Source organism: Stegastes partitus, unplaced genomic scaffold (assembly GCF_000690725.1).
Source record: "Stegastes partitus isolate 25-593 unplaced genomic scaffold, Stegastes_partitus-1.0.2 Scaffold387, whole genome shotgun sequence".
In the NCBI taxonomy this organism is placed as follows: domain Eukaryota; kingdom Metazoa; phylum Chordata; class Actinopteri; family Pomacentridae; genus Stegastes; species Stegastes partitus.
In genome coordinates, this window is record NW_007578118.1 from 482,850 (window position 1) to 492,973 (window position 10,124).

A 10,124-nucleotide genomic window follows, 5' to 3' on the forward strand; every position below is an offset into this window, starting at 1 on the left:
ACAAATTCAGGATTGGTAGCTTTTTCTGTCAACACAAAATCTAACATTTGAGTCTCAAACTCTAAAGGTAAATGAATGCAAACAGTACAATGATGCAACAATAACTGGAGTAATTATGCATTTTTAGTTAGAATCTATAAATGAATTGCTATTGTTGACAAGCAAGTATAAACAAATAAGTCATATTTGCATATTGCTTGTGCACAAAAATCTAAATAATTCAAAAAGCTGAAAAAAAACAAACTTTTTTCAATGCATTCAATAATTGTGTCTGTCCAGATCATAATGCATGTGTTCCCACTTTAAAAATCTGCTTCCATTTGGAAATAATTCTAATATAAGATCAAAACCTCCAAATAAACAGGGGCATCTCTCCCTTGCATCCATATCTTTGCAAAGTGTCAGCACCTGAAGAGGCAGGAAAATTACTGCACAAATTCAGGATTAATACTTGTTGTTTTTTCTGTTCATTCAGTATCAGTGAGCTTCAGTTTTGTGTGCCTGGTTTACATTAAAACCTGGTCCTAGTCAGTGTGTCACTCAGTCACACGTTGCACTCACATGCAGCCGTAGCTCTCACCCATATATGCTCTTGCAGCAGTGGGAACTGGGGGTCCAAACAGTATATTATATGACTGTAATAGAGCCCCTCGGTGCGTCCATACATTGATTAAATCCAAAGATGCTCTAAATCGCCGCTTGACCGATTCCGAACCCCAACAGAAAGGTTTGTCAAGTCGTTTGATACGACGCCTCTGATTGGCCGCTGCGGGACGAGCTTATGAGACGCCGCGTCTGATTGGCCGAACGGACATTCTGTTCTTTTTTTCTCGCGATTGTTTCCCGTGTGGGTTAATGGCTCCTCCTGCTACAGACTGAGACGGAGCTGGCAACGAGCGGAGAAACGGGGGGAGCTGTGACACCACGGAGAAAAAACGCGATTACACCCCAAATACCAGCGGGTATTTCGTCGCAATTGTTCGGGTGTATCTGGGAAAAAGGCTGTCCGGGTGGCAGTTCGGGCTGAGGGCTAAATTTAGCAGCGGGCGGTCGAGGATAGCAGTCTATTTTTCAACAACCAACTCCCCAGATGAACTCCGTCAGAGCCACCAACAGGAGACCCAGGCGAGTGTCGAGGCCGCGCCCGGTGCAGCCCGAACGGAACAACGGGGACAGAGGTAAGCTAGGCCACGGTCGGCTCGTGGTTTCGCACGAAGCCGTGTCATGCGCTTACAGTCTTTACGTAACCCTCGTTTTGTGCTACTGGCCCGTTCGGCATTCCTACAGGCGGCGAGTTCAGCAGGAAAAACCGAGGCTTCTTGCTCCGTAGCTCAGGCCAGGCCGCGCTTTGTTTGGCTTGAGTGATTGGGGCTAGCTAACACCGCTAGCTAGCTTACCAGGATAGGTGGAGGTTGGGGGTTGTCTTCGCTTAACGTAATGCGTATGTAGCTACACGGTCAACATTAATAGCTCATATTCAGGTAACCTCAGCTGGAGGTAAAGAGATCGACTTCACACGCTCTAACCACAATCTTGGTGTCTGCTCGGCCGCTGCATTCCCAGCTGTCACTACCGTTTCAGAGGGTGTAAATCTGCGGTGTCTTTGGACTGCCATTTTTGGGGTGTAACGTTAACAAAAACATTAGCAGCGAATTGGGGGCAATGCTAGCTAGCTGCCCCAGCTTCAAGAGGCCACACAGATCAGCTGTGATAGATGATACGGTGTGATTTGGATGAATTCACCGAGTCCATTTTGTGTGCCACTGGCTGTAGTTTGGAGCTAACGCAGCCCGCAGATTGAGCCACCATCCCCTTCCTTATTCTCGCTGCCTGCTAGCCGTGGCTTGATTTGTTTACACCGCGGATTTGCCAGCTACGCAGTTCAGTTTTTAGCCATTAGCTGCACGTCTGAACGACTTCATCTGCGGCCCTTGATTTGACAGCACCGTAGGAGATGAGTGTGATTCTGCTCATACAGAAGCCGAGAGACAAATGCACACTGACTGATATCTGCCGGGAATAACTAAACATGTAAGACTGGTGATGTGGCTGCAGGGGGTGCATCTGCCATTATCAATCACTAACCTTTGTCTGCCTTACCAAGTATCACCCAGTCTGTTAGCCTGCGCAGTTGGCATACAGAACGCGAGCTAAATGTACACCATTGTGTCACTAATGATGAGGAGAGTGTCAGTGGTTTGAATGTTTGCTGCAATACCCAGAGACACTTTAGGTGTTTAAATGAGCAAAAGAGAGATGATTGAGCTTCTCAGAAATACACTCAGTGATTTCTATAGCATGACCCCGCTCTATTCTGCAGCTTCCTTCACTGAAGTGCCTCTATAGAAAGTGATGTATGCATAGCAAATCTTTTTTTCGCTTTTCTGTCTAGATGAGGAGGCTCCTGCAGCAGCCGCAGCAGAAATGGCTATTGAGGAGTCCGGTCCAGGTGCTCAGAACAGTCCCTACCAGCTTCGACGCAAGACCCTGCTTCCCAAGAGAACCGCCGCTGCCTCTGCCACCGCCTCTGCCTGCCCCAGCAAGGGCCCAATGGAGGTTAGACTGAAGCGCCTGTGTATAATTTTTGTGTGTGTGTATTTCACTGCAGTGTGCATGTCTATAGACTGGAGATTGTGCGAATGACAGAGAATCGCTGATTGGTAGTGTCCTCCTCCAAAGGAACAATGATTTTGTGACAGAGCAGTACATTTCCCAGTTGATTAGTTAATGCTTGGAACTTGGCATGAAGTTTATGTCCTGCTTGCTCTCATTCACAGGGAGCTTCCACTTCATCAACAGAGGCCTTTGGCCATCGAGCCAAGCGGGCACGAGTGTCCGGTAAGAGCCACGACCTGCCAGGTGTGTGTTAAATCTCTGCAGCTGGGCAAGGAGAGTGTTTAATTTTTTTTACTTGAGCTCTTATTGATTTTCCTGTGTCTGCTGGTAAATTGTGTTCTTATGCAATCCATTAAATAGCATGACTCCATAGTTTAATGTGCTTGAAGTAAAAAGATTTTCCCTAAACTTACATTGTGTATATGTGTGTGTGTCTGTGTGTCTATTTGTATATTTTTAGCAGCCCCAGCAGAGCAATATCTGCAGCAGAAGCTTCCAGATGAGGTTGTTTTGAAGATTTTCTCGTACTTACTGGAACAAGACCTTTGTCAAGCAGCTTGTGTTTGCAAAAGATTCAGCCAGCTAGCGAATGATCCCATTCTATGGTCAGTGCTGCCGAAGAGCTGGAACTGCTCGGTTTCTGTTTTGCATATTACTATCATTAAAAGGCAGACAAATGACATTTGTTTTGTGTGTGGCATTTAATATTCTAGGAAGCGCTTATACATGGAGGTGTTTGAGTACACACGTCCCATGATGCATCCAGAGCCAGGAAGGTTCTACCAAGTCAGTCCTGAGGAGCATGAACACCCAAACCCCTGGAAGGAGAGCTTCCAGCAGCTGGTAAGTTGGTCTACACGGTTTCTGATGCTGTCTTTTCGCTCTCTGAGGCACTTCAATGTCTTTGCAATGACCTGATTTGTTTTATTTTACTTTTATCTTCTCACTATATATTAAAAGTAAACAAAATACAGTTTTGGAAAGCGGCATATGGCTTTGCAATAAAATTCATGCCAGTCAGTAAGGTAATAATGTCTTAACAATGGGAATAGACTGTTAAGTTAAAACGCTTTGCACACACCAATTGAACACATTAGGAAAAAAAGATGTTGTCTGTGTATTTCTTTTTGAAATGTCACAGTTTGTACAGGGATAAATGGAAGCATAGCTGTCATTTGACTCTATAACTAGCACAAGCACTTGCAAAAATATGCTTGATGAAGCAGCTGAAAGCATTTCAATAACAAAATATTCCTTCTTCTGTTTCTTTTGTGGCTTCCTATATAGTGCTTCTCAGAATTCCAGTCTCACAGTGAACGCTTTCAGTTCATCCACAGAAAGATCATTTTAATGTGGTCATGTGATCACTATATTGCTCCGTGTCAACAATTGCACGAGTTAAATTTGTTGTTGTGAAGTCGGAACTACTCCGCGTAATGGGAGGAGAAGATGTTTGCTTTTTTAATTAGAACGCATTAGGAAACGTAAAAGTGAAGACGAAACAGTGATTTCAGTCATGCAAATTGTAGTTTGGTTATTGTAGTCATTAGTTAAGCCCCTGCGTCCTTCTCCTGGATATAAGCTCCTTGTAATTGGGATGTCAAGACATTTGAGAATGCAGTGTCTTGCGGTTGGATCTATTGCAAGTCCCTCTATAATCGTTGTTAAATTTGGTACATATGCTGCATGTGTTGTTGTTGTGTTGTGGTTGCTTTGTGGGTTGCCTGGGGTTGTCACATAAATCAGATGCATCGCAAGATGGTTATCAAGCGGGAACCAGAAACAAGGCATGTCTGATACCCAAAAGTATGGTTAGTTTGTCAGACCTATTGTTAATGAATCATGGGAAAACTGTACCTCTGCTTCTAATCCTAACACATGCCGGAAATGCACACCCTGTTCACAACCAGTGGACATATGCAGTGGGTGAAGAGCAGTCATAAGTAGGTATTGCTTTGTTTTAAAGGATCACAAGCCAAAAAAAAACAAAAAGAAGCCAGGAACCACTGATGTGCATTGACTGTTTCACATCTTATGGCACTTCACTGGATAGCTAACTGTTGTTTTCTTTTCAAAAACCTTCCTTTACATTTGCAAAAATTGTATTATAGAATTAAGTGTTTTTTTTTCTTCTGCTTTGAAAAAGGTATTTAGATTCCCGTGTTGTTTAAGGACTATGTACATGAACAACAACATCTACTGACCTTGGTTTTTTCCTGTGTTGCAGTACAAAGGTGCGCATGTAAAACCGGGCTTTGCTGAGCATTTCTACAGTAACCCTGGGAGATACAAAGGCAGAGAGAATATGCTGGTAAGTTAAAACCTTGCAGCTGATGAAAAATCTTTTTTTTTTAATTTTAGCATTGCATAGCTAATTTAAACACCTCATTGTGTTTCCAAACTGCCTTCTGATGAGTTGTAAGCATGTGTGTATTCTGCCTGAAACTGTTGGTGCCTTCCTCCTGCAGTATTATGACACCATTGAGGATGCGCTAGGCGGAGTACAAGAGGCCCACTTTGATGGCCTCATCTTCGTTCACTCTGGCATCTATACAGATGAGTGGATTTATATAGAGTCCCCCATCACCATGATTGGTGCAGGTAAGCAGGTTTCCTTCACTGAAAGGTACTTAAGACATTACTTTGATGCCTGTGCCGCATGCGATCAATATTTCTCTCGAAAAGGGGATTTCACACGCAGCTGTGTTTACGTTCCACACATACATGGGTGTTAATGAGCGTTTTCTGCTTTCTCGTCAGCCCCTGGTAAAGTAGCAGACAAGGTGGTGATAGAGAATACTAGAGACTCAACGTTTGTCTTCATGGAGGGCTCAGAGGATGCGTATGTGGGGTACATGACCATCAAGGTAATAATACACCTTGCTTTTACTGCTTTTCTGTGTGGCTTGAAGAGAACGTGTACGTAAGCAAGAATCACAAATGAGCCATGGGTCTTGTAAACATGCTTATGGACTCCAGATAGCAAACTCTAACGGTGGAGTCATCTAGGAAAACCCTCCCTTGCGTTTTTTTGGATTGGAAAAGGCCAAACTATAAGATTCTTTGCTGTGTTGAACTTTTAAAAGACTGTGGGCTGACATGGACTCAAAGCTGTTCTTTTTTTTTTTTGTCATGATTTCTTTGTGGTGAAGAATTTTTATTTTTCTTGATCAGCTGTTTGTAGAACCTAAGCTGGGATATGATCTGTGGGGGCAGGAGACGCATGGATGTGTAATAAACTAGTTTAGTCACACCTTTTAATACAATTGCTCTAAATGCAAGATTGTGTTTGACTGATGCAGGAAAGGTTACCTTTTTTTTTTCAGCCCAAAAGAGCAAAGCTGTTGTTTTGTATTGAGGGTTCAATCCGCTGTAGCACATTTTTAGTCTCAACTTATTTTGAGAAAGTCTGGTGCCTTTTTTTTCTGACAAATGTAAAGATATTTTGGATTTCATTCGGCTCGTGCTTTATATGATACCACATTGATTACTTTGTCTTGGTGTGTGACATATTACTATTTCCTGATTGCGTCCTGTTATAAGACTGAGGTATTAGTGGCTTAATGCTTCCAGTAGGAAGGGTCCTTTGTGGACGTGGTGGGTGGACGGAAGCTTGATGTGTTGTCAGTAATCGTGGCCCCTGTCTGACTTCTGCTGCTCTTCTCTCCTCAGTTTAATCCTGATGATAAGTCAGCACAGCACCATAACGCCCACCACTGTCTGGAGATCACAGTCAACTGCAGCCCTAACATCGACCACTGCATCATCCGGTCCACGTGCACAGGTGCGTCGCGCACACTGACCTCTTGAGATACGGCGATGGGATGAACACCTGTACCTGTACGGCCTGAGTAAATACGGCTGAGCCGGTACCTCGCTGGCACATGAAATATCAGTTTCACAAAAATAGGATGTGCTGCAAGGGTCTTGTGTTGTTTTCTGTGACACTGTGTGGTGCTTCGTGGTTTTGTGTCGATTTTAGAAGCACATGGTGTCCCTAATTTTTATATAATACTAAACAGTCGCTGTGTCCTGGGGCGAGAGACTAAATTTGTCATTTGGATCTTGGTCTGAAAGCTAAAGAACTCTGGAATAGTACATTTTTTTGGCAGTTGCTTTTATTGTGACAGTTCGTGTTAATCCCATTGTTTGCACTGATGGAGGAAAAAAAAAAAAGTGGGTTGTTGGATTGCAGCGGTGGGAAATCTGGAGAAAGCAATGCCAATAATTTGCACGGTGTAATTCTCCTCGTGTATTGATGCTTAGTTTCTCGCAGTCTGGGTCATGTGACCTAGTTACATTTGTAGTTGTATTAAAAGCATGTACCATGAAATGTCATATCACACTCACAGGATCGATAAATCGTACGTCTTGGGAGTGATTTATAGTCGGTGGAACCACATCTTTCCAGATTGACCTTTGATGTATTTGTTAATAAGTGTAGTGTTGGAGTGCAGCAGTGCAGCCACCATCCGTTTTGCAAATACTGATACGCCAGCAGTATTTCTGTTTGTTTTTTTTTTGTCTTCTTATGTATGTGTTGCTCTGCAGTGCAAGTTTTCAGACTGCTCAGTGCATGCTATACATTAAATAAGGTGCATTTAAATTAGTGCTAAATTACTGTTTGGCTGCTTCAGTTCTGATAGTGTTAAGCGTGTCTTGATCCATGTGTCTGATACACTGCAGGACAAAGTGTGTGTACATGCATTATGTTGGGCATGTAAGTGGTGCCGATTTATGACGGCTATTATAGTCTCAATAAAAGTGACAAACTTGTAGATTTCAGCATCTGCTAATGTAAGGATTTGCTCACTTGTCTTCTTAAAACCCTGTTTTTTGGGGGGGATTGATCGCCATTTGTGAGTCGATAATGCAAGCGATCATTACTTGCAGCCCTACTGTTGTGTGAATTGTGTTTTCCTTTGTGTGTAGTTGGTTCAGCTGTGTGCGTGAGTGGACAGGGAGCCTGTCCAACCATCAAGCACTGCAACATCAGCGACTGTGAGAACGTAGGACTGTACATTACAGACCACGCGCAGGTAAGAAGGAAAATAATAACACTTACCTATTTGCCATAAACACATTTCCACCAACTTTGCTTCTCACACCTACGTTTTGTTTGTTCGTTTCAGGGCATTTACGAAGACAACGAAATCAGCAACAATGCGCTAGCGGGAATTTGGGTGAAAAACCACGGCAACCCCATCATCAGACGCAACCACATCCACCACGGACGGGACGTCGGAGTGTTCACTTTCGATCACGGCATGGTAAATACTGCCAACTATGTCGTGTCTCACATTTGACTGGAAGAAACATCACAGAGAAGCTTAATTTATCTGCTCTTTCTGTGTTCCAGGGTTACTTCGAAAACTGTAATATCCATAGAAATCGCATAGCGGGCTTTGAGGTGAAGGCGTACGCCAACCCCACTGTGGTGCGCTGTGAGATCCACCACGGCCAGACGGGAGGCATCTACGTCCACGAGAAGGGGCGGGGCCAGTTTATAGAGAACAAAATCTATGCCAATAACTTTGCTGGTGTGTGGATCACGTCCAACAGCGACCCGACGATACGGTAAGAACACAGACGTCACAGTTGGAAGCATTTGTGGTCTAAAGATGTATTTTTTTCCAAGACTCTTGACTTTGTTTTTGTCTTTAAATGCAGGGGAAACGCTATATTCAACGGTAACCAAGGAGGGGTGTACATATTTGGAGACGGTCGGGGTTTGATAGAGAGTAACGACATCTATGGTAACGCTTTGGCGGGAATCCAGATCCGAACCAACAGCTGCCCCATTGTACGGCACAACAAGATCCACGATGGCCAGCATGGGGGCATCTACGTGGTAAGTGCAGTCCGCATGCAAATATGAAACATCTGTTGGCTATTTGATATTGCCTTGAATGTAACCCTCTTCCAGCAAGTGATAATCTTTCAGTTTTTAATAAAGGCTTTGTGACAGCTGGTCCTCCTCTGTGTTTCAGCATGAGAAAGGTCAGGGAGTGATTGAGGAGAACGAGGTTTACAGCAACACACTGGCTGGAGTCTGGGTGACCACAGGCAGCACTCCCGTCCTCCGCAAGAACCGCATCCACAGTGGCAAACAGGTACAAAAAGACACCGTCTAAAACACGTATAAGGCCTGAAATGATCCGATTAAGTCCCTCAGATAGGTTGTTAACTGAGAAAATGTCCTGGGTTTCAGGTGTTTTTTTGGGGTTTTTTTAAGCTCAGCTTTCCTGTAATGATATGGGTGTGTCAGAACCTAAAACAAACAAGAAAAATCTTGAACCTTTCAGTTTCAGTGTGACTTGCCCTGACACAGATTACACCTAGTTGTATGAAGATTCTCCATTAAAAACTGTGTTTAATCTATTTCTACAAAACCATCCTTTGAGCTGTAAACTCCTGTTTTGGTAAATATCATAGTTGTAGTTGAGATGACACTTTATAAACTTGTATTAATTTTTTTGTATAAGTTAATAGGAAAGCCGTAGTTTCAGTATTTCCTGATCATTTATGGTTCAGAATCCACAGTGACATTTTAAGATGTCTTAATTATGTCAAAAAAAAAGAAGAATATTCAGGGTATCCTGATATAAAACGGGTAATCGCAGCACACAGGAGGGAGTAAAACCATCAAATTGCTCAGTTTGCCTGGAAATGATTAACATTTAGAGGGACAAGTTACTCAATTGAGTATTTGTTTTAAGGGTTTCTACATGAGCAGGAGTATTCTGGTAATCTGATTACTCTTGACAACAGAGCGACTAGATGTGGTTATGGTTAGTGCTTCAGTTGCTCCAGTTATGCAGATAGTAAATATTGTGATTCACCTTTTCCCAAATAGCTCCAGGGAATATATATTTGAATATTCCAAGAATCAGAAACAGTCCCGAACTTCAGGTCTCCACTAGTCTGTTGTGTTTCCTTTTTCTAAATTGAATCTATATATTTACAACTTACTCATGGTGCGTTTTTATCTGACAAAATTTCATTGTCCTTATGTATATATATATATGTCCGATTTATTTATTATTTTGTTGTGTTCTTTTTGTCAGGTTGGCGTTTATTTCTATGACAACGGGCACGGTGTGTTGGAAGACAATGACATCTACAATCACATGTACTCTGGCGTACAAATAAGGTAACGATTATCTCTCAAGGCTTTGACGTGTTACTGATTTTTGCAGTTTTCTTTTTTTAGACATTTTCTGACGATTGCTGATGAATCTTGACAGGACGGGAAGCAACCCAAAAATCCGGCGCAACAAGATATGGGGAGGCCAAAACGGAGGGATTCTAGTGTACAACTCAGGTGTGGTTTACGCTGCCGCGCTGTTAAGTCTGTTATATAATGTGGAATTACTTCTGTTCTAATCTTGCTGTTTAAATCTAACAGGTCTGGGCTTCATCGAGGACAATGAGATCTTTGACAACGCCATGGCCGGGGTGTGGATCAAGACAGATAGCAACCCCACACTGAGAAGAAACAAGATCCA

The 10,124-nt window shown here is 43.0% G+C and overlaps 1 protein-coding gene across 1 annotated transcript in view; it reads left to right on the plus strand.

Moving 5' to 3' along the window:
* The first annotated feature begins 871 nt into the window (after window positions 1–871).
* Window positions 872–10,124, plus strand: part of LOC103359666 (F-box only protein 11-like) — an 11,666-nt gene continuing 2,413 nt past the window's right edge. The window contains exons 1-17 of the mRNA XM_008285129.1: window positions 872–1,178; window positions 2,393–2,556; window positions 2,778–2,859; window positions 3,077–3,221; window positions 3,330–3,459; window positions 4,844–4,927; window positions 5,085–5,217; window positions 5,377–5,483; window positions 6,289–6,400; window positions 7,549–7,655; window positions 7,749–7,886; window positions 7,976–8,193; window positions 8,287–8,467; window positions 8,607–8,729; window positions 9,684–9,769; window positions 9,864–9,940; window positions 10,025–10,122. Coding sequence (XP_008283351.1) covers window positions 1,091–1,178; window positions 2,393–2,556; window positions 2,778–2,859; window positions 3,077–3,221; window positions 3,330–3,459; window positions 4,844–4,927; window positions 5,085–5,217; window positions 5,377–5,483; window positions 6,289–6,400; window positions 7,549–7,655; window positions 7,749–7,886; window positions 7,976–8,193; window positions 8,287–8,467; window positions 8,607–8,729; window positions 9,684–9,769; window positions 9,864–9,940; window positions 10,025–10,122 — 2,073 coding nt within the window. The 5' untranslated portion in view covers window positions 872–1,090. The remainder of the gene's footprint in view (window positions 1,179–2,392; window positions 2,557–2,777; window positions 2,860–3,076; window positions 3,222–3,329; window positions 3,460–4,843; window positions 4,928–5,084; window positions 5,218–5,376; window positions 5,484–6,288; window positions 6,401–7,548; window positions 7,656–7,748; window positions 7,887–7,975; window positions 8,194–8,286; window positions 8,468–8,606; window positions 8,730–9,683; window positions 9,770–9,863; window positions 9,941–10,024; window positions 10,123–10,124) is intronic.